General features: G+C 53.5%; 9 protein-coding genes across 9 annotated transcripts; 3 read left to right on the top strand and 6 right to left on the bottom strand.

Annotated features, from left to right (window-relative positions):
• Positions 1 to 287: 287 nt before the first annotated feature.
• Positions 288 to 2831, bottom strand: QC763_303940 (uncharacterized protein). Its single transcript, XM_062910844.1, has 3 exons — positions 1838 to 2831; positions 583 to 1668; positions 288 to 526 (listed from the first exon to the last, which is right to left on the bottom strand). Exons 1-3 carry the CDS (start codon positions 2321 to 2323, stop codon positions 455 to 457), a joined length of 1644 nt encoding a protein of 547 aa, XP_062766821.1. The 5' UTR covers positions 2324 to 2831; the 3' UTR covers positions 288 to 454.
• Positions 2832 to 3125: 294 nt separating this feature from the next.
• Positions 3126 to 4466, bottom strand: QC763_303950 (uncharacterized protein; the record flags this gene model as incomplete). Its single annotated transcript, XM_062910845.1, has 2 exons — positions 3126 to 4300; positions 4358 to 4466. The coding sequence occupies 2 exons, from the start codon at positions 4464 to 4466 to the stop codon at positions 3126 to 3128; spliced, it is 1284 nt and encodes a 427-aa protein (XP_062766822.1).
• A 912-nt stretch (positions 4467 to 5378) lies between these two features.
• QC763_303960 (uncharacterized protein) lies at positions 5379 to 7934 on the bottom strand (the record flags this gene model as incomplete). Its single annotated transcript, XM_062910846.1, has 3 exons — positions 5379 to 7157; positions 7272 to 7714; positions 7773 to 7934. 3 exons carry the CDS (start codon positions 7932 to 7934, stop codon positions 6014 to 6016), a joined length of 1749 nt encoding a protein of 582 aa, XP_062766823.1. The 3' UTR covers positions 5379 to 6013.
• A 1475-nt stretch (positions 7935 to 9409) lies between these two features.
• Positions 9410 to 10258, bottom strand: FIS1 (Mitochondrial fission 1 protein; the record flags this gene model as incomplete). The annotated part of the gene is made up of 4 exons (XM_062910847.1): positions 10043 to 10258; positions 9949 to 9967; positions 9797 to 9890; positions 9410 to 9742 (listed from the first exon to the last, which is right to left on the bottom strand). Exons 1-4 carry the CDS (start codon positions 10056 to 10058, stop codon positions 9410 to 9412), a joined length of 462 nt encoding a protein of 153 aa, XP_062766824.1. The 5' UTR covers positions 10059 to 10258.
• Positions 10259 to 10660: 402 nt separating this feature from the next.
• spc24 (putative kinetochore protein spc24) lies at positions 10661 to 11293 on the top strand (the record flags this gene model as incomplete). The annotated part of the gene is made up of 1 exon (XM_062910848.1): positions 10661 to 11293. One exon carries the CDS (start codon positions 10661 to 10663, stop codon positions 11291 to 11293), a length of 633 nt encoding a protein of 210 aa, XP_062766825.1.
• A 277-nt stretch (positions 11294 to 11570) lies between these two features.
• Positions 11571 to 12545, bottom strand: QC763_303990 (uncharacterized protein; the record flags this gene model as incomplete). The annotated part of the gene is made up of 1 exon (XM_062910849.1): positions 11571 to 12545. The coding sequence occupies one exon, from the start codon at positions 12543 to 12545 to the stop codon at positions 11571 to 11573; it is 975 nt and encodes a 324-aa protein (XP_062766826.1).
• Positions 12546 to 13500: 955 nt separating this feature from the next.
• scn1 (Cut9-interacting protein scn1) lies at positions 13501 to 15061 on the top strand (the record flags this gene model as incomplete). The annotated part of the gene is made up of 2 exons (XM_062910850.1): positions 13501 to 14771; positions 14986 to 15061. The coding sequence occupies 2 exons, from the start codon at positions 13501 to 13503 to the stop codon at positions 15059 to 15061; spliced, it is 1347 nt and encodes a 448-aa protein (XP_062766827.1).
• A 1007-nt stretch (positions 15062 to 16068) lies between these two features.
• On the top strand, positions 16069 to 18914 carry QC763_304010 (uncharacterized protein; the record flags this gene model as incomplete). Its single annotated transcript, XM_062910851.1, has 7 exons — positions 16069 to 16488; positions 16659 to 16689; positions 16761 to 16812; positions 16874 to 17252; positions 17308 to 17638; positions 17698 to 18396; positions 18455 to 18914. 7 exons carry the CDS (start codon positions 16069 to 16071, stop codon positions 18604 to 18606), a joined length of 2064 nt encoding a protein of 687 aa, XP_062766828.1. The 3' UTR covers positions 18607 to 18914.
• A 54-nt stretch (positions 18915 to 18968) lies between these two features.
• On the bottom strand, positions 18969 to 21578 carry QC763_304020 (uncharacterized protein; the record flags this gene model as incomplete). The annotated part of the gene is made up of 2 exons (XM_062910852.1): positions 19812 to 21578; positions 18969 to 19719 (listed from the first exon to the last, which is right to left on the bottom strand). Exons 1-2 carry the CDS (start codon positions 20717 to 20719, stop codon positions 18969 to 18971), a joined length of 1659 nt encoding a protein of 552 aa, XP_062766829.1. The 5' UTR covers positions 20720 to 21578.
• Between the last annotated feature and the right edge of the window lie 524 nt (positions 21579 to 22102).

The following is a 22102-nucleotide window of genomic DNA, read 5'->3' on the forward strand; positions in this document are numbered from 1 at the left end:
AAATACAAGACACCGCAAATATATTCACTACCCCATCTAACTAGTTTACCCCATTCCAACCATCTTGACAAAACAATAAACAAACACCTCCCACCAAACCCAGGAAGCCGCTGACTTTCCAGTTCCCATTCGATAGAGAGAGAACTCGACACAAATCCAACCCGGCATTATCCGCCAAGTATCAATCACACACAACCTAAACAAACAAAAGTCCGCCGTCTTATTTCCCCCCCTTGCCAAAGAACCCCCCAGAAATGCATCCTCATTGTAAAACAACCCCCCTTGAAAATGCCCAATCGTGAGCCGCTGAATAAAATAAAAAAACGTGGACGAAAAAAAAAGGGGAAAAAGATACGTCAAAGCTGTCGTTGCATTCGCAAAGTCGCATGACTGCCTGCCTGGTTGTTCAGATCAAATTACACAACCTAGATTGAAAGGAACATCTCAAACCCTTTCAGACGTCTGCAAGGCCCTTCTTTAGCATTTCCACCAGGTCCGAGAACAGATCCGCGTTGGCGTTACTGAGCTGAAGTAGATTGTCAGTATGAGCTGGTTGATCATAAACATCAAACAAAAACTAACCTTCATCTGTACCAACTGCGCCTCTCCATTCTCAAATGCCGTGAACAACACCGTCGCCGCCTTGAGCTTCTTCTCAATCTTGAACTGCATCGCTGGCAGCACAATCGTGTTGAGAATGACCCTCAGGGTGTGGTCCTGGCGCATGATCAAGCGTACGTTCTTAGGTCCGCTGTAGTCTTTGTCTTCCAACACCGAGGCGTCAAAGCTGGTCGCGTCTGGGGAGCCGTCGTTTTCAAACTCGACCGTCGCTCTTGGCACATTGACCTTGAGCATGCCGGCACCTCTCTCTTTCCACCCAACTCCCTTTTCCATAACATACATCTTGGCGCGTTGGGAGAAGAGTGTGACCTCTGAGCTTTCGCCATCGTCGACCACGACTGTGTAGGCAGTGTTACCAGAAGAATTCATGATAAATGGCCGTGAAAATGACTCACTCTTATGTAGCTTCAACCTCTTCCTCTCACTCTCTTCCTTCTCATCATCCTTGTTCTCCTCCTCCCCATCAGCCCCAGCACCCTCCCCATTCTCCTCATCGCCGTCCTCGTCCTTCTCGCTCTCCTCCGCGTCACTTTCTGGCGCACCAAAAGGCTTGGCCGGCTTGCCACTCTTAAGGGCCTCACCAGGCTTGCCAAAGTTGGTCAACCGAGCACCACCACCAGACAAAGCGCTAGCACCACCAAAGGCACTTCCAAAAGGACTCGACTTGAACACCGACCCCCCGCCAGTCTGTCCGTTAAGCGCCGACGCAAAAGGTGACGCCGTCGAGGTCGAGCTAAAGTTCAATTTGGCCGGAGCAGCGGGTGTAGATCCACCAAGAACGCTCCCGAAAGACGCAGCCGTCCCAGCCGATCCAAACACACTCGGCTTCCCAGCACCAGCAGACGCAAATGGCGAGGCTCCTGACGCAGCCGCAAACGGCGAAGCAGACGAGGCTCCCAGCTTGGCAAATCCTGACGAGGCAAAAGCAGACGTCGAGGTAGTTTGCGGCTTATCGATCGGTGAACGCACGGTAGCAGTGTTGGCAGGTCGGCTCTTAGCCAGCTCCTCCATGCTCGATCGTGGGGAGGCACTTGCCGACAACGGCTCCTAGATCAAAACAAATCTTGTGTTACCATCGGGTGTTGCCATAGATTGAGTCGAATGGAGGGGTAAAAGGGGGTGCCGATTGTGAGTGACATCGGACCTCGGAGAGACAGCCCCAGGGGGGGAGAAAACGAGAAACAAGAAATAAAAAAATAAAAAAAAAAAAACCTACCACTTCTTCCTGTCCGCTCTTGACAGCAGACGCGCTGGCCTGGCGATCCCGTGGTCTCTTCTTCTCGGGCTCGGATCGGTTTGTACGGTTGAGCGTCACAGCTGTGTTGTTCTTGCTGTCGGTCGCGGCAGACCCTTCTCCTTCCAAAGGAGCCTCGGCCACATCCTTGTTCTCGTCCAACTCGGCATGCGCTCGCTTCTTCTTGGGAGACGAGATCTGCTCGGCCAGTGTTTCGTCGCTTGGGACACCAAGGGCCACTGGCGGCGTGACCTTGCGAGCGCCGGCAGTAGTCGTCTTATCTTTGGGCGCATCATCATCGTCAGAGGCGCTCTTGTCGTCTTGAGAGGTCGATAGCTGCCCCGCCTTTTCAGAAATGGACGTCTGCTTCAGCTCTCTTCTCGTCGCCGTGGTCTCGGCATCTTCCTTAGCAGCGCCCGCCTCGACTTGGTCCGAGATGTCGCTCGTGTTGTGCGGGTCGTCGGCCATGATGTCAGTGGGCCGTTGGCAGTTGTATCGTTTCGGTCTACTATCTCGGGGTGCTCGGAAGCGGTGGGAAATCGGGAGAGGTACAGGTAGTAGGTGGACTTTTTCAAAAGTCGGCCGCTCGGCTGAGAGATAATGTTCCAAGACACTGCAGGATACCTTATGGGTAGGTAATTCTGTCGGTAAGATGGCGCGCACTAGTGGTACCTGGTAGAACAGACAGTAGACAAATGTCGTAAGTGACGAGAGAAAAAGGTGCTATGGAAAAAGGCAATATCGGAATTTTGATTTAGGTCTGGACTGGATATTGCGGAGTTGTAGCACACGTTAATGCCTGTTGTTGCGCTTGGGTCTTGGGAGCGAGGGGGGGTCTCGGGAGCATGTCGCACCCTCTGGAGCCAGGCGTTGGGGCGATTGGTTCAGAGGAACCCGCCCGCTAAAATGAGCAGCCCCTCATGTACCCAGGTACCGTTTGGCTCATCCAACAGTGCTCGCCAGTGGGGTTTGGGTGCCAATGACAGTGACAAAACACAGCCAATCACCACCGGACGCATGTTCGCCATTTCATTATTTGGGACGCATGGCCCTGTATCATCATCCTCTTTCTTTGTGAGTTGTCCCAATGAGGAAAAAGGTAAATATCATATTAATGCGGTCTGCCTCACTACAATACAATCAACTCATTACGCAGTATATATATACCCTATCATGAAACATGTCCCTATCCGCTGCTTGGTATTAGTTCCGTCCCTTCATCCAAGAAAACGCCATATATATAAAGGAACCCAGCTTCTGTCTTGGTCAATCATATCTGCCGCCGCCTTTGCTCAACGCTGGCAACAAGATCCTCCACCAACCCAAAGGCATCCCTAAAGGCGGCCAACTCTTGCGACATACTCACACCCTCCAGGCTGTCAACCTCTGACGGACTCCGGGTCCCTGCAAGAGTGTCACTCTCACTTAAACTAGGAGCATATCTCTGTCTAGCAGCGAGATCTTGATCTCTTAGCTGCCGTTCCCTGTCTTCCTGACCAGCAGTGGGCCTCGGGACAGTGTAGATCCCATCTGCGACCATGCCTTCGCTCTCGCTTTCGTACCCAGGCTCCGGAACCCAAGCCTGCACCCTCCTTTCGGCCTCCTCCTGTTGTTGATAATGCGGTCGCGGGATATCATACACAGTGGTTCCAGTCGCACCATCCTCGCTCCCACTATCACTCCCAATCTCAAACCTCGTCTCTTCCCACGGAGGAACAGCCTCCTCATACCTCTCCCCATCCGCATGCTCCCCAAACCCGGCCAACTTTTCCCTCTCCTCAACATTCTCCTCCCCTCCCCTCCACCTCCACCCACAGCACCCCCGTCGTCGTCCACCCAACCTCTCCCCATCCCCTACCCCCTTCCCATCCCTCATCAACCCCCAACTTAACATCCCCAACCCTACCCCAAAAACAATAACCAACACCTCCAGCACCCCCGAATTCAAAACCTTTATCCACCCCGGGGGACGATATATTCCCTCCCTTTCCCCCCCCTCGCCCCCCCCCCTCCAAGGCGGCAGAGGAAACCCCTCCCTCCCCATCCCCTCCCAGCATTTCCCCGAGCGTTTTCTCAGCCCCCCAGCAACACCACTAAAAACCTTCCCAAAAGCACAAACAGGACTGACACACTCCGCCTTTGCCCCGTCCTCCTCCTCACAAACCACACTCTTGAACCACCCCTCCCGTTGTTTAACCGTTTCCTCCAGTTCCTTTAATTGCACCTGCAGTCGCTCAAGAGCGTCATACTCCTTGTCGAGAGCATCCCTGTCGAGATACTTTAGTCGTTTGCCGTCGTCTTTTGAGGTTGTCGCCTTGACGCTGAAACTGCTGCTGGAGGTGGCAGAGGAGGTAGCAGAGGAGGCGAAATCTCTCTCTGCCCCCGATCCGGAAGAATAATACTCCTCGGACGAAAGCGTTATCTGGTTCCCGTTGCTTTCGACATCTACTTCCCATTAGCACAACGCCCCCACCAGAACAACAGATAGGTAGGTGGACATACTAGGCTCTGCCTCTGGGACAGGCACAGGCACAGGCACAGGCACAGGATTGGGCGCACATATCGCCAACCCGGACGACGCCGCGAGCAGGAGGAGGTGACGGGGGCGCATTGTCTACCTCGGCCCGTTTTGCGAACTAATTATCGTGACTGGTTACCTAGAGGTAGGTAGGTAGGTAGGTATCGACGGGTGGAAGGCGCCGAGACAGAGAGAGGAGGGTATCCAAAACAAGCACAAAAAGTCCACGTAACCGCCAGCAGAGTCAAAAACCTGGCGGCGGCTGAACGTGAACAACACGCGGGGTCCGGTCGGCCGTCGGAGCGGGAGGAGAATGGCAAGGCAGCTAGGTAGGTTATCAGGCAGCCACTTTTCCCTCTATCTCTCTCTCTCTCTCTCTCTCTCTCTCTCTCTCTCTCTCTCTCTCTCTTTTCTCTCTCTCTCCGTCCCAACCTTCAAAAAAGGCAGCTCAGCAACACTTCGAAATGCGGTTGGTCGGCAGTGTACAGTCCAAGTCCGAGGACAGATGGAACCAAACCAAACCTGTTCTCCCAAACATCCGTCGATTCACTTCAGCTTCTCGAGTCAAAGGTTTCGAAAAACCGTGTCCTCAACAACACGCCACCACGAGAAATTACAAAACAATAGCTCCCAAAAAACAAAAGACAGCTCCAGAAAAAGAGAAACATCCCAATTCTTGAATACATCGCAAAGACCATGTTGCAAACTCCCTGCTATCCCATTCAGGACAAAACGACAACCGCCCCCCCCTCCCTCCCCCACCACCAACTTTCCCACACCCAATCAAAACCCCTACCGCACCAACTTGCACGGTATAGATCAAAAGAGCTTACGAGGCCTCCCCCCTCCAAAAGAACCCAACCCCTCATTTCCCACCTACCTACCTACCGTGGTGATATCACGATAAGCTACAGCCTCGTCCGCTACTTCTTCAACTATAAGTCGTTTACCGGTCTATCTTCCTTTTCACAATAAGAGTTAACCTGCACCTTCCACATCTACAGTCCGACTAGTACTTGTCAGGCGACCACAATCTACGCAGTATCAATCGGTTTGCACTCTTCATTCACCACCACCTACAAACTTCTACATATATACCCTATATCCCTGACTGCCAACGCCCCAAAAAACCCTCCTCGCCTGCTTGCCCCATTCCCATATCTCCATGCCAATCTCCAATTGCATGTGCAGCTAGAAGTCTAACAGGTGATATGATGATATGCCATGATGTGCTGTCCCACAATGCCCCGTTGAAAGTTCGCAATGGATGTGAATCCCCAACCCTTAGCAAAAGAGGTACAAGTACAAAGTTTGCATGCCATGATCTCATCACACCCTCTGTCTCCCTTTCCCATCAATGAACCTTCAAGTCCCTTAGTAGTAAGTAGTCCGACAAAAAAAATCCCAAACTCCCTGCGCCGACCGACAGACCGACCCTAACCAATCATTAACCATAAATACCCCCCCACCCCAAAACCCAAAGACAAGAAGCATGTAGTAAAAGTTGTTGTTGCTGTTCCTCCTGTTGCAGAATAAATCCTTGAGCGAGAGCTCGTCTCTCTCCACCTTGACCCAACCGCACGATTTAAAAGTCATAGTCGCCATAAACATTACTCAACACACCCCCTCCCTCTCCCCCCTCACCGTCGTCCCCCATTCCCATTCCCATTCCCATTCCCATTCCCATTGCCTCGGTCCCTAGTCCAGTGATCTCTAATCCATGAAGCAATACCACCACCACCACCACCACCACCACTACTCCCACCATTGCCACCGTTGTTATTGTTGTTCGAAGACGATGACCCCTCCCTCTGCTGCTGCTGCTGCTGTTGATCCCGTCCAGCAGACGTAAAGCTTGAAAAGTAACTCCGTCTGTTACTCTCCCCCGGAGTGCCGCTCCCGCTGTTATTCCCACCCCAGTTCTCATCCCTCGGCCTCGACGGACTCCTCTGCCTAGATGACCTAGGCTCGGCAGTATCATCCTCAGGCCAGGCCCCGGGCGGAGAAGCCGAGCTACGGCGCTGACCACCACCACCTCCAGCCATACGTTCAAGTCGTTCCTGGTTCTCCTGCGGCGTCCTAACCCGCGAAGTGTAGCTGCTAAACAACGTCGGAATTTGATAGCCAGTCGAAGAACCCGACGCTCCTTCTTCCTCTGGTCTGGGAGCAGTGGCTCGTGGAGAAAAGGTCGCAAACACTCGCGCGCCCTCGTTCGAAGATTGCCGAGGCTGTTGCGCATGTGATGACGAAGAAGCCGCCTGATCGGCACCAGGTGACCGCTGACCGCTGCTGCTGTTGTCACCAGCGTTGTTCTCTTCTCGGTTCTCAATCGGCTTTCGGCAGATGGGGCAGGTATTGTGCTCTTTGAGCCAGAGGACGACACACTCGCCGTGGTACCAGTGGCTACACGGCAACACCGTCACCTCGTCACCCATCTTGAATTCATCGATGCAAATCGTGCACTCAGCTTTGCCCTCCGGCCCAAGCAGCTCGGCATCGACTTTCTTCCTCTCCAAGCTCGCAATCGCAGTCTCGGAAGCCGGCGGGGCAGCGTTCGTCTGAGGAGAATTCTCCATGAGCTGTGTGATGATTCTATCGAGCGCTTCCTGGGTGAACACAGCATCGCCATGAACCGCTGCGGCTGGGTTCATAATAGTCGAAAGCAACTGCTGCAGCCCAAACACACCACCACCCATCGGAGGGGGCCCAGCTGCTCTATTTCCGGGCTGACCTTGCTCCTGAGGGCCGCCCACATTAGGAACGCCCATAACGTGAGCCAACATCCTGTTGAGTGGATCACCGTCAGCAACATTGCCCCCTGTTACAAACGTCACGGTGCGATGTGGTCTAGAATAATGATGACGATGATAGGGATGGCGAGGGTGGGATCTAGCATACGGTCCAAAGAGAGGTAGAATGGGAGGCGGCTGGTCTGGCCTCACTCCTGGTCCCGAGACAAATGTAAATGTCGCCGAGTGAACGTGTCTTCCCGGCTGTGGTGGTGATGGGGCGGCGCCGGCGCCAGGATTGTTGTTAGCACCCTGGCTCTCGCGAACGTGTCTACCGCCGCCCAGATCGTGCATAATAAGCTCGAAGAAACGGTTAAACACCTCATCGCCAGGTCGATTGTTATCCCCATCTGGCGCACCAGGTGACGGCGGGAACAAACCTCGTCCGAACGGGCTTCTAGCAGGGCCGCCGGGGAGATGATTCTCTATATCGTCTTCTTCGGGGTCCGAGTCCTCGCCAGCAGCATTGCGGCGAAAATAAGAGCCGGAGCCACCACCACTGAGGCCGAGGCCACCAGCTTCGATACGAGGGTCGCTCTCTCCTGGCTCGACCTATGTCAAAAGTGTCAGCTTCGATCGATCGAACAAAACCGCTATCAGGGCGACTCACAATCTCTACAATCTCACTATGACATCTCGGGCACTCGGGCTCCAGTCTCGGCGGCTGCTCGTCACTATACCACTCGTGCGCGCAGGAATGACAATACACCACCTCTCTGCCGGCGTTGGCATCCAGGTGGCGTCGGGGCGGTCCCATCCCGAATGACGCCATGGCTGGCCGTTGAAACGGCGGGGGGGGGCGTGACTGCGACTGCAACTGGTGCTGGGTTCGTTGTAGAGCAGCGACAACGTCAGTGAGCCCTCTGATGATCTCGCCCGCGGTTATGCGACGAGGTGGCGGAGGAGGAGGACGTCGGGAAGCCAGCTTGTAGGCTGCTGTGCTGTCTCGGGAAGTTTGTTAAAAGGGCAAATAAAAAGGCGACCGCGTTCCTTGTAAACGGTCGCTCCTCTGCGGAAGCAGAAAGACAACCGGCGAAGGCGAGAACCTTGATGTTAGGTATGGGGGGCCCGGGAAGTGGGGCGTCAACGGCGGAAGGAAATGGAAGCTCAAGCAATGATGCAACTGCCGTCAGCTCCCCGATTAGCTTGCTTCCTGGGCGCTCGGTCGGCCGATGGAATCACCGAGTCGCCCTTGTTGCTGCAAGACTGCTTTGTGTGTGCTTTATAGGGGCCTTCTTGGAGCTTTTAGGTTTCGATCTCCTTGCTCTTCTGATGTCGTTGATGTTAAAAGTGGAGGTAGAGCGATTGTAGGTGTAAAGGTCGAGGTGGGTAGTAGGGTAGACAGGGGTCTAAAATAGGTTCCAGGTCGTAATCAGCTCGATTATGTATGATGATGACTGAGAAGCTCTTCCAGGTACCAACGGGTATCAAATGACCCCATATCACCCTTAGCGCAAACCGACTTGAAATAGGTAGGTAGCTTGGGCAGCAGCAACTTGTCCTGATTGCCACTGATTATGAACAGTCAGGTCGTGGCAAGGGGCGACGTAAGATGAAAAGGCTAGAAGATTGATGAAAAGACAAGAGCCACAGGTTCCAAGTTATAAGGGTATTTTCTCATATCGATAACTGGAGCCCGATGCTTGCTGTTCAGAGGGGCTACCTACTTCAAGGTGACATACATTGCATTTCATCCCAGCGACAGGTCTGATATGCCCAATGGCTGGCGCAAAACGAGGGGAATAATCTGTCTCAGCGAATCGCTCTATTGCTACTCTGAGTACTGCCAAACCCAATGTACAGTAACTATTCTACCTTGATGTGCTGCAAAGTAACTGAGGGGTAAGTAAGGCTAACTGGGAAGTGCCGAAACCCAGCGTGTTCCGATGTCTCTCTCTCTAGGTTGTTCCTGCAGCCAGATCGTCACTTCAATATGCCCAACTCGTCCTCTTTGAAGCATTGAAAATATCGGGTCTTCGGCAAACACAGTTTCAGCCATCCCCTATTTTTGCACATATGCTGCCCCCAACCCCAGGCTCAACCCCAGCCACACCTCAGGCAGAAAGAATCAAAGGCTCCCATTTGAACAGTGGCATTGCTTTGTCACGCTCATTACCCGGTAGTACCTATCAGAGAACCCCAGGTAAACCCGTATCCCAAATTACACAAACTCGTCGTCTCAAGAATACAAATACAGGTGTGTCTCCGCCCTTGCTGTCGTTATCGTTTCAAAGTCATAGTCATAGGTTATCTCTTCCTCCCCAGGTTTCTGAGCAGCACACCTCCAATAATACCCGCGGCAACTGCCACCCCGCTCACGATGGCCACGCCCATCAGCCCTTCCTTGGCCACCTTGTCGTCGATCAACGTGCGCAAATTCGAAGCTTGAAGGTTGGCAGGTTCCTTTTCGATAAGGAGGTCGTTGTATCTTCGCGCCTCGCCGTAGTTGCCGAGCTTGTAGTTTCCGAGAGCGAGATAGTAGAGGCACTCGCGACGCCGTTCTGGGGACGTTCGGAAGATTTCTGAGAGGAGCATCACGCCGAGGTGTTGCTCAGAGCGTACGTTCGACTTGACAAGGCCCTGTTTACTGTATTAGAACACCATTTAGTTTTCTCGTTGAGTCGAGATGCGCACCCAGGCATAGTTGAACTTTGTTTGCACTCCCACCATCTCGCCCTCCTTCTCATACTGTGCCCTGAGCACTCCGAGCTCTGATGGGCTCAGAGGGCTGTTTTCCTATAGTCAATACCTGTTTTCAAGCACTTCATGTTCTCGTACAAGCTTACGTTTCGGCATCGATAGCATCTGGAAGCATGGCTGTTAGCTACCTCAGCTATCCACTGCGGTGTCAGGTCACTCTCGGCCCATAAGAAAACCTACATGGTAATTGTGTCATGGTGGGCAAAACTCTCCCCAAAGAATAGCTTCCGAGTCAGTCTGTTTCTGGCAGGGTCGGACAGGATGGAGAAGAAGGTTGTTGAATGCGGCCGGTTTCTACCTTTCAAAAAGCCTTGTTCTTGTTCTGCTCTGTTCTGCGCTTTGGCTGCAGGCGGCGGCTGAAGCTCGGGCCCTTTCCTTGGTGTGTGCCCACACGGGTGCCCAAGTGATCGATGACGAAGCACCTTGCCGCTTGCCGTTAGTAGGACAACGGAGGCGCGATAAGCTGATAAGAGCAACCCCACGTTTTAGTACCCTGTCACTGTGGTGATGCCAAGACGTTAGAACAACAATTGCTTTCCAGCGGCAGCTTTGCGACGCGACAGCGCATTAAATTCAATCCCTTTTTTACACATCAACCAACCCACACACACGACCATCGCCTGCAACCACGCACGCAAGTGCAATCGCAACTACAGTCACAACACTCAAAAAACATTATACAAGCAGCACAAACCCTCAAATCTCATCTAGCCATAATACTCAACAAACACCACCACTCCTGTTCAATCCAACCCTACATCACCCCCCTCCACTGCCCCCTTCAAAAAGCAGCCCAAAATGCTCCTAGAAGAAGACCCCTCCCTCCTAATCCGCCACACAATCACAAACTTCAACACCGCCCCCGACCGCCTCGCCATCTCCCGCATCTCCGAATCCCTCTCTACCCTCGCCCAAGCCCGCGACCTCCGCATCCGCGAAGCCGAATCCTCCCTCAAAAAACTCTCCCGCCAGCTCTCCACCCTCTCCAACCAACACCGCGAGCTAACCTCCACCCACTCCTCCGCCGCCCACGCCTCCGAGATCTCCCGCCTCGACACCCAAAAGTTCCGCATCGCAAAGTCGGCTTCAGACCTCGAAATGGAAACGGAGCGGCTGCAGGGCCAGCTGGACGAGTTGAACGCCAGGCTCCAAGAGCTGGAGATGCAGGGTGTTGATGGCGGGGATGGGGTTGAAGGAGTAAGAGGTGGGGACGGCGGGGTGGAGGATGAGGTGCTGCTGAGGCTAAAGGTGTATAGGAGTTTGGGGATGGAGTTGGAGAAGAGTGATGATGGGAGTGGGAAGAAGGATGGAGGGGGAGAGTTTAACAGGGTCGTGTTGAGGAATGATAAGAGGGGGGATGTTCATGTTGTCAAGATTGATGGGGGGTTTTCGAGGTTTTTCTATGCGAATTACTTTTGGCAGAATCTTTGATGGGATGTTGTTGGAATACGTGGAAAAGGAAAAGGCGTTTGGAGTTTGATACCACGGGCATGGCATGTACACGATTTCGTCTCAAAAGAGGAAGGAAAGATTGTACAATTACTGTTCAATCAATTCGAGCAGAGATGCCGCTTTTCATTATCGTTATTTACCCTTGGATTCCTCTGCCTTGTTCTAATTCCTCGCTATGATTGCCCAGGATCATACCCAAATACGCCGGAAACGCTCAAGTTTGTACACAGAATATCTACAGTACACCTTTTCTCGCTCAGGCAGCCGGAGTCTTTCTCACCGACCTCGGACTCAGCAAGTCATGGCTAATCCTCGACTCCATCTCCAGCGTCGTGAACGCCGGTGGGGGGATTGGAAACGTCTGGTTCAGCCTCACCGTCGAAGCATTCGGCGTCGGCCCCGCAGTCCTTGCCTCAAACCCACCTGTTGAAGCGAGCCAGTCATGGTTGATATCGTTCATTATCGTCCCCCTCCTCGATCCGCTTCTCGGGGTAAGATAGGACCCGCTAGGGCTAGGCATCGGCCCTGCACTATGTGAACGGGAATGGCCGCGGGTGAAGGGAGCTCGTCCTTCACGTACGAGTTCAAGGCGAGAGTTGATGCTGGTCCAGTCCGAGTCGCTGCCGTTGTTGTCGAGCCTCCACCCGCCAATGCCTTCATAGTCACGGTCCAAGCCGACAGATGGGGTGAGGACTGCGTCGGCAAAGGTAGCCGGGGGGAGGCTTGCGTCGCCAAAGGTGGCTGGGGTGATGGTGGTGATGTCGTTGAGAACTTGGTTTTCATGGATGGGAGTGATCGTCCCCGGTGAGGAAATAGATACCTGGCTGGAGGAGCGCCTGGAGTGTTTCCTGAAACCGTAGCTGGATTTTCGGCGGGGGGAGATGTACCCTGAGTTGGGGTGACCGGTTGTTTGAGGGAAGGGAGAAGGGGGGCTGTGGCTGGAAGAGCTGGAACGGGCGCTGGAAAGTGGTGATGCCGGCGTCCTCCAGCCGTCACCGCGGGAATAGCGGCGTTGACTGTCTGCCGAGGATAAGAAGGAGGACTTGCTCTTGCCGCGCAGGAAGTACTGTGGCACGAAAGCGAGGGCGATATCGAGGTAGACGATGGCCGCCCTGAACATCAATACTGAAAAGGCGAGGGCGGAGGTCACGCCTGCGAATATGGCCAGTGGGAGGGTGAACATGAATAGGAAGGGGACCACAAGGCCATGTACGGGGTTGATGAGAGCCATCTTGTTCAATTGATGACTCCTATGGGCTTGGAATGAAACGAGAGAAACTCCAGAACTCGAGCTGGACGAGAGAAGGAGGGCCGACAATTGGTTATTATGGGCGATGCATGGCGCGATAGGGGAGCGGCATGTTATCTCGCTCCAAACACGCAACTTGTTAAGGTTAGGGGGAAAAAAGTCGAATGCAGGTGCTAGATAAGGGCAGACAAAGAATAATACGGCCGGACGGCGACCGACGGCTTAAGTTGTCCCTTGACCTCCGCTGTGAAGCAGCTCAGACGCTGTCTCCCGTCTCCGGGCATGTGAAGGCCAAGCCGTGGGAAGCTTGGAGGGGCATTCCCAGTAGTGCCAGGAATCCCTGGCGCAGCTCACGGGAAGACAGGGGTTTGGCGGGTCCGTCTTGGCATCGTATGTGTTCCACTTGCAAAACTCGGACGCTTTGAAGAAAATCATCAGCGGAACGTGCCGAGGGAGAAAGAGTTTGGGGAGAGATCTTCCAGTCTAAAGCGTTGGGCCCTGTTTCGATATTATTAGCATCACGATTAGGTTTGGCTATCTCTTGACAGTCGAGGGGCTTGTCTAGGAAGGTATATCAAAGATGTCGGTAAGGTGTGGGACTTGATGTTTCAAAGTACCTTTAAGTTCAACATCAGAACTCCAGGGGATGCCACAAAATCAAAAAAACTCCTTCTTGACACAAGTTCCTTCCAGCCCCATAAACGAAGAAAATGGAATCAAAAAGACGGCAAACGGCTCACAGCAGCAGCCTTGACTCGCGTCCAGGAAGCGCTCAGCCCTAACGGCTGATGCCAAGACCCTGAGGGTTATAAGCGGGGGAAGCTGGTCAAGATCAATTCCACCCTTGACATCATCACGACCCAAGTCCAACTGACAGCTTGAACCCAAGAGGATTGAAACGACCCCGGACATCAGTCATCCAACATCGGCAGACACAATGTGTGGTCCAAGCGAAGGCCAATCCCGCAGCCATGAGAGGAGGAGTGGCACAGACGACGACGGCGACTTTCCCTGGGACTTGGGGGTGTGCGATGCCCATTGTCACCCAACCGACACCATGACCTCCATTGAGAGTATCAGCAGCATGCGCGCACGTGTCTTGACAGCCATGTCCACTCGCTCGCAAGATCAAGGACTCGTGGCATCGGTTGCCGCCGAGCATGGCATCAGAGACCGCTCCGCGCTAGTGTCAGACTGTCAAGAGGCGCCACGCAAAATCGTGCCGGCCTTTGGCTGGCACCCATGGTTCTCACACCAGCTGTTCGATGACACGGCGGGGAATGGCGGCAACAGTACCTATGACCCGTCGAGCTCATCGTTGGCCGAGCAAAAAGCCAAGCACTACGAGGCCGTGTTGTCTTCCTCCCCAGATGCCAAGTTCGTCGCTTCTCTCCCGGACCCAAAACCTTTGAGCGGCTTCTTGGCCGAAACGAGGCAGCGGTTGGAGGAGAACCCGCTGGCTTTGATCGGTGAGGTGGGTTTGGATAAAGCCTTCCGTTTGCCGTCTGCTTGGAAGGAGGATGAGCAACAGGAACGGGACGAGGGGCTTACTCCGGGCGGGAGAGAAGGCCGCCTCCTGAGCCCATACCACGTCAAGATGCCACACCAGACCCAGATTCTCACAGCTCAACTGCGACTTGCTGGCGAGTTGGGTCGTGCTGCTAGCGTTCATGGAGTCCAGGCTCACGGAGTTCTCTTCGACGCCATCTCGGCACTTTGGAAAGGTCATGAGAAAGAGGTCGTGTCTCGTCGGAAACAGAAAATGGTGGCCAAGGGCGCCGAGGACTTTTCATCGTCGAGCGAAGAAGAGGAGGACGAAGACGACATTTGGGCAGAGATCAATGGTCAAGCGCCAGCCGTCAAGCCGAGGCAGAAAAAGTACAAACCGAAGCCGTTCCCTCCGCGGATATGTTTGCATTCTTTCAGCGGGTCGGCCCAAGTGATGAAACAATATCTTCATCCGGCGGTGCCCGCGACAATGTACTTTTCGTTTTCGACTGTCATCAATCTTGCCACGGCAGGCGGCAAGGACAAGTTTCCTGAGCTGGTCAAGACCTGCCCCGATGACAGGATTCTCGTCGAAAGCGACTTGCACACGGCTGGTGAGGATATGGACTACTACCTCGAGGACATTTGCAGAAAGATCTGTGAGATCAAAAAATGGACGCTGCAGGAGGGCATCGAGAAGCTGAGGAATAACTATGAAGAGTTCATCTTTGGCCCGGCCTGAGCGGTCGTTGTTGTTACTACCTCCTGTAACAACTTCAGATGTTGATATTCAGAATCATTTCTTCTAGGATCATAGCGGCACAGCGACATATAACTTCACACTATAAAATTGCAGTTGATTCATAGCCCGTCAGTTGCTCGTATCCAGGATGATGGATTATCCCCCCATGGTTCTGATTACGTGATCATACAGGTTGAACCCCCAACCTCGGTGCCGTGATGCCGAGCTCCTGCTCTCGGTCGACTGGCCCGACGACAAAATCCCATGAATTGTTGGAGGTCATACAACATCCGCACAGATGACCAAGAGTGTCGGGTGAGGGCAATGGCTTGAGGTATATAGCTCAACCAAGTTTTATATCTCGCAGTAGTTTGGTCAACACCTGGGCAACTGCCGTCGCTTGGTTTAGAGGACCGCCTCTTTGGGGTTGCCGTTGCATCGGTGGCGTTTGACATCATGACCATCAAAGACCAAGGCGATATACACAGATACGGTACCATCTCGTCGTCACCAAGAACAATAAGATCTAGAGACTCTACGGAGTACGGTATAGCGGAATAAATAAATAGGTAGCGGAATGCTGAAGAGCAAAAAGCTGCTTACTAACTCCCCTCCGATAAAAGGAAATGCCCTCGGTCCAGTGCCCCGCTGACAGCAACCAACTTCAAGTCACTAACGGCTTCCTTCATGCACTCCCGTCGCGGCCGGCCCCCTCGATTTTGGCAGGTTTGGCGGGGAAGTGGACATCGGAGCCGTCCTTATTTCCCCATCAATTCGCCCTCCAATTCTTCCCATCCCCGAATCCCCGCTGCCTTCTCGTTTCCTCATTATTTCCAGCGCTGCCCAGACGCTTGTGCCTCCCCATCAACGGCTGTTTTGGCACCTTTCTAAGCTGTTAGTGCCCGCGCGCATCCGCATGCCAGAGACACGACACCTGCTGCAGCAAGCAGCTTCTTATTCCCGGTAGCGGTCACTGAAACAGACAGGACAGGACCGACGGACGCGCCTCTTTCCCACTCCCGTCCACGAGTCACCCACGTTTTTTTTTTCAGAGCAGAGCAGAGACACAGACGGGGTCCCCAGGTTATCCCCGGGAATTCCTCACCCACAGTGCCACAGTTCCCACCGGTTTCCCCGTGTGTTCCGGATTTCCACATCCGCAGAGGCGTTTCTGGGGAAGGGAGCCACTGACGGTTTCTCGGCGCGGTCTGGGCGGAGCTCACCAGTCAAGCAACTCCTTGCCTGTCAATTGCCTTGGCATTGAATTTTGTATCAATGGATCATGATGCTGCCTCGAGACTGAGGCGGCCACGGCAGCCACCACAGACACAGCAGCAGTCACTTGTTTGGCAGGCTGGTGTCTCCGAGTCATCTCTAACGCCAAGCCCGGCAGAGTCCGGTACCATCTACGCCTCGTCCACCGGCGTCCACAACGGCAACGGTAATAGCAACGGGGCGGGCACCAGTTATCGCCGTAGAAGGAGATCTACTCTGGTCGATGTCGAGGACTCCATAGCTGTTCGCGGTGATGGATACAGCAACGGAGCCGGGGACGTCAAGCATGCACGCAGTGCCTCTGCCGAGGACGGTGATAGTGACGGCGCCTCTCCTACTACTGCTGAACACCAGAGGAAGAAGCAGAAACGAAACAAGCCCACGTTGTCCTGTTTCGAATGTGTAGGGAGAAAGACAAAGGTAGGGAAATTTTAATTGGGCTGCATATCAAGAAGAGTCGATCTCGCCATGGGGGTGGGGGGGGGGGCGGGCGGTCTTACACAGACAGGTCTTGGCACATATCACCAGATTCTCGGATATGAACCGAGCCCATTCTTGCTGTTTGTTCCCGGGCTAACAATTACTGCCAGTGTGACAGGGGGAGACCGCATTGCCTTGCATGTAAGTCTGCCTGTCGACTTGCCCACAGACTTGCCGTCTGATCTCGACCCCCAGGCTAACGCTCCGCATAGGTATCAAACGTCAGACCAAGTGTGAATATGCCCACGTTGCCAATGTACTCGAGTGAGTCGTCCCCTTTGCTTGTTGATACGTACCTTGCCTATCGTGCTCATGCTCTGCATAGGGAAACGACCAGAAGTGCGGCCAACGAGCGCCGGATGACGAAGGGTCCCAAAAAGAAGGGAGACGCGCTTAAACCCACGATCCCAAACGCTGCTGATAGGGGCTTCAACGTGAATCGACTAAAGGCGCTGGGATCGGTTTCAACTTCGACAGGCCTGCTTTCGAACGTTCCCTACTCGGCTCCTGGCTCGTCCAATGTATTTGGCATTGGATCTGAGCACCCGTTTGCTAATTACTGGACTTGCGACGGGGGCTTGCCCGAGGTTATCTCTGTCTTGCCGGAGAAAGTGCAGTCGGATATTCTCCTGACGCGGTATTTTGAGTGTGTCGACCCGGTGTATCCGATGCTGCATAGGCAGACGTTTTATGCCGACTATGAGGTATGGACTCGAGTGTGTCCTTTTTGCCTGGTTGTTTACTGACAGGAGTACTAAGCATTTCTGGTCGTTGAGCCGGCCTGAGAAGGACCAAGCCGACGGAGCGTTTGTGGCGCTCATTTTCGTCATGCTCGCCTTGGGCACTCAGTTTGTGACGTCGACTTCGCCCAGGGAAAGGAAGCAGACGGCCGAGTTCTACGCTTCGGCGAGTAATCAAGCCTTGCGTGTGAGCTCGTATCTTAGCATAGCGAGCATTCGATCGATCCAGGCCATGGTGTTGATCACGTACTTTCTCATCAACGACAACCACGCTTCTGATGGGTGGGCGTTCGGGGGGGTTCTTATGAGGCAGGCGTATGCGATGGGATTGCATCGAGATCCAAATATTGGTATGTCTTCTGCTCCCTCCACCGTGTATAAACATTCGGTTTCTAACCCACCCATCCAGTTGTCCCTGACGCCTCCCCTTTTGAAAAACAACAACGCCGCAAGGTCTGGCAGGCCGTGCTTCTTCAAGACACCTTCCTGACGGTCTTGCTATCGCTCCCGCCAAGCGCGACCCACACCGACGTCAGCGTCGACGACCTCAAGCAGGACGACGCCTCCATCGCCACCGACGACCCGACCGACACGGACTACATCAAGTCCAGTTGGACGCTCGCCAACCTGGTCCAGGAAACCATCTGCTCGCCTCGGTCCCTGGACGTGCCCATCTGCACCACCGTCCGCCAAAAGTCTAAGCTGGTGCAAGACTTTAGGACCGTCTACCGCACCTTTCCAACTGCGTTTCGCTATTGGGACCCGCAGGTCCTGACGGAGATGGCGCAGAGCAACAAGCGGGTGGTGAGGCAGACGCTGTTCCTGTGCAGCAATTACTTTCACAACTTGATGCTGGTGCATGCGTCGGAGAGCGCGGATGTGCCTGTTAACGTCAGGGGGACGTTGGAGGCGGCTCACGATGCGATTACGGCTTTCTTTATCTTGTTTCAGCTTTTTGAGGCTGAGGCGAGGGTGTGGTGGGTTTTCAACCACAGGGCGTTTTTGGAGGCGCTTTGTATTGGGAATGTGCTGAGGGAGGTGGCGAGGGGGGAGGAGGCGGGGAGTATGGGGGAGGATCCTTTGTTTATAAGGGCTAGGAGCGATATCGGTGAGTTTTTTATTCTCTGGGCGTGGGGAGAACAGGATGCTAACAGTGATCATGACAGCGAGGATGATTGAGATTATGGAGATTATGAGCCAGGGGGAGCAGGCTAGTGAGACGGCTAGGACGAGGGTGCAGGTTTTGAGCGAGTTGTTGTTGCCAGGGGGTAGAGGAGGGGAGGGTGATGGGGTGTATACGATTGGTATGGGGGTGTAGTTCACCAGAGCATTTGAGTGGTAGTTTCTTTGGATGTTTTGGAGGGAAAAGGTATGGTTTCAAAGGTACCTAGGGATATATATGGCATAGTACACGGAACATGTATGGTAGCGAATGGATGGCAACGATAATTATGGGACAATCACACTGGTCTGTCTCGTAGCGGATAGCTACGAGTACCACCATATTCCATGATATACGTACCCAGCAAGCAATGGCCCGACCTGAAAACGCAAGTCATTCTTTGGAATTCTCGAACTATACTGTCTTCCAACAAAAACAACAACTCCCCATTCAAACCCCCTCGCCAGGTATCTATAACAATCTCCCCCCCTACATGAAGAACAACCACCCATCTCCCCCTAATGATGGCCAACCCCCTCACTCGACCCATGATGAGGATTAGGATAATACAACGCCGCAACAGCAATCCCAACATAAACAATCACACACAACGCCCCCTCCAAATAATTACTCTTTTGATCCCTCAAAAAGTTCCCCACCGTCAAGATCGCCAACAACAGCACCGCAAGGTCAAAAACCTCAAAGTTCAACCCCATCGGCTTCCCCAACCCCCACCCCACAATCACCACCAGCGGCGCATTAAACATGACCGTCTGCAGCGTCGCTCCTAGCACATGCGAAAGCGCAAAGTTCATCTGGTTGTCGTACGCCTCGTCCACCGCCGTCAGGTGCTCCGCCGCCTTTTCCACAAGCGGCACAAGAATCAACCCGACAAACGCGTCTGAAACGTGCCGCTCAGTGACAAGATTGTGTATCTGATCCACCAGCGTGATGGCAATAACGGTCACGAGCGCGATGGATACCGCCAGGGCGAGACAGCACTCTGTCAAGGTAAGTCGGTTGGAGTGGTGCGAGTACTTTGGGTTGTGTCTATCCTCATCCCTCGCCTCGTCGGCAACAAAGATGGCATCGTAGATGCCGTGGTGGGTGTGGGCTTGGAAAAAGACATAGATCAAGTAGGCAATCAACAGCAAGACAGCCATCGATCGCGAGATTTCGATCGTTTTGCTGATGAGCTCCTCTTCGGGGAGTTTCCCGCTGTTGATCAGACTGTGATGAAAAACCGTCGGGATGGCCAGGCCAAAACCACTATTGTTAAATGTTAGCCCCTGTCTACCATCAACAGTGAAGAAAAAAAAAAAAAAAAAAAAAAAAAAAAAAAAAAGGGGGGGGGGGCATACGCAGTAAGCAATAACCCAGACCCAGCCTCACTAACAGCCTCACTAAACCCCGTCTCCTCCCTCCTCAACCCCCCGGCAAAAAAACACAACCCCAAACACAACAACATCGTCGCCAGCACACTCCCCAATATCGCCGCCTTGATCACCTGCACGTAATCGATCCCCCCCTCCTTCTGCTCCCTCGTGATTAAGACGATAAACATGATAATCTCCACCAAGCTCCCGAGCGTCGTCTCCACTAACACCCCCCAGACATGGGCGAACTTCCGTGACAGTTCCTGCCCGGCAAAACCGATGAGGTTCGCGCAGGGGACCATGGCTAGGTAAGCGAGGATGAAGATGACTAGGTTTGCTGTTGGGGAGGGGGTGAGGGCATAGCGGACTGCGATGGCGACGGGGACGACGGGCCAGAGGAAGTTGACCATGCGGGAGGCCCGGGAGGAGGACTGGTAGACTATGCGGAGGAAGTGAAAAGGGTGAATTCCTGAGCGGTGGGACTCGCCCGTGTGACGGATTTGGAGGGAGCGTTTTACTGCCTGGGCGGCGGTGCGGGTGCGGGAGAGTTTGAGACCTAGGTTGTTGTTGTTGTTGTTGTGGAGGGGGAGGGCGCCATTGTCTGGGAGGACCTCGCCTTGGGCGGTTGCAGTGTGGGAGGAGGGTTGTCTTGAGGTCGAGGTGGAAAGGGTTGGTTTTTCCTGGGTGATGGTGTGGGAGGGGGAGGGTTTCATGTCGTTGTTGGGGTTGGTGATCTCTTGAGGGGGAGGTGGTTGATGAGGTGGGTGTTGTTGCCCTGGTTGGGAGGAGGCGGAGAGATACTGCTCTAGCAGCAGCGAGGTGACTTGTGCAGGTGCCAGCTCGGGGGTGTCGCTTCCTGGTGGTCCCCGTGGTGGTGGGGAAGGTGCCGACATGGTTGACCTGCTGGGCTGGGTCTTGGTGACCTTCTAGAAGAGAAGCTTTACCCCAGATTTCGGGGCGATCAACGTTGTGATCTGGGTCTAGCCTAGATCTGACCAGTTGTATCCAAGTGACAGTAGTAGCACAGATAAGATGAAAGAAATGTAGAAATCCAAAAAGAAGCGGACAATCTGATTGTGAAATAAAAGTGGCTGAGGAATAATTCAGGGGCAACAAAAAGTTGAAACCACAACGGGGGACGGCCCGCTACTTAGTTGCGTCGGGTCTCTCTCTCGTCCCGTTCGTCTCTCGTGCTTGGTGGTGGTAGTTACGGAGTCTTAATTACACGGCAGGCAGGTACGAATGCAACCAAGAACTCCGAGTCTTGGGGAACATGGCCAAGCCGGCTTGGTGTTGGTACTTTTTTTCTGGAGAAAACCCCCCTTCCTCAAAAAAAAAAAAGAGAGGCCCAAAAAAGAAGCCTTCAGCGAATGGGCGGCACAAAGCTTCATCAATACCCAATCTATGTCTTGGCTTCATGTTTCAGGAGTTCAAAAACGGGCATATCAGTCGGTGGTTGGCCGCCCGTTCTAGGCCAGCTGGAGACTCCAACACTTGTTTGTCTTGCACAACCGTGATATCACCGCTCATGTCGTGCCCTGTGCCCGCTTTCTTGTGCCGTGATGGCTGTGCTGTTGTGCCCCGCGTCTGTGGTTCATTGCCTCGCCGTAATCGAAGACTTTCGGCGGTTCGAGACCGGCAAGTTGTGTCGTGTCTCTGTCCTCAGCTGCTCTGTTAACATCTGCCACGTTGAATTAAGCTCTCCCCCTAACAGCGGGACGTCCCTCAAACTGTCAGGATAATCAGGGGTCAAAGTTGGGGCAATGTGCCAATAGCTGGGCAAACAAGTAGCTCTCCAGTGCTGTCTCTGTTTGCACCGCACGTTTTGAGTTGATTCGCTCTCGGGCAAAGGGACGCCTTTTTATATCTCCTCAGAGATAATTCATAAATCAATGCTGGATAACATCCAAAATTATACATCCACCTCTGAAACCACCCCGAAATTCGCCCCCACCACCACCAACAGTGGCCCCACCCCGTGCACAGACCTTTCACACTCACTCACCGATTTGCAAGGGTGCACAGGCCACTTTGAAATGGGTATTTAATCTCGGCCACCCAACCAGTTTTTGTATACTTTTTTTCTCTCTTTTCTTTCCTCGCCCTTCGGGGCATTTGGTCAATTTGAAACGATACAGAGAAGATTAGCATGGCCCCTGCACTAAGGATGACACGCTACTCAAAGAGACGCTACCAATTTTTTCACTGTAATCGCTGCCTTCAAGGTGCGATATGGAGAAGAGATCTTATTTTCGGAGACGCGCTTGATGCTTATG

This window comes from Podospora pseudopauciseta, chromosome 3 (assembly GCF_035222475.1).
Source record: "Podospora pseudopauciseta strain CBS 411.78 chromosome 3, whole genome shotgun sequence".
In the NCBI taxonomy this organism is placed as follows: Eukaryota; Fungi; Ascomycota; class Sordariomycetes; order Sordariales; family Podosporaceae; genus Podospora; species Podospora pseudopauciseta.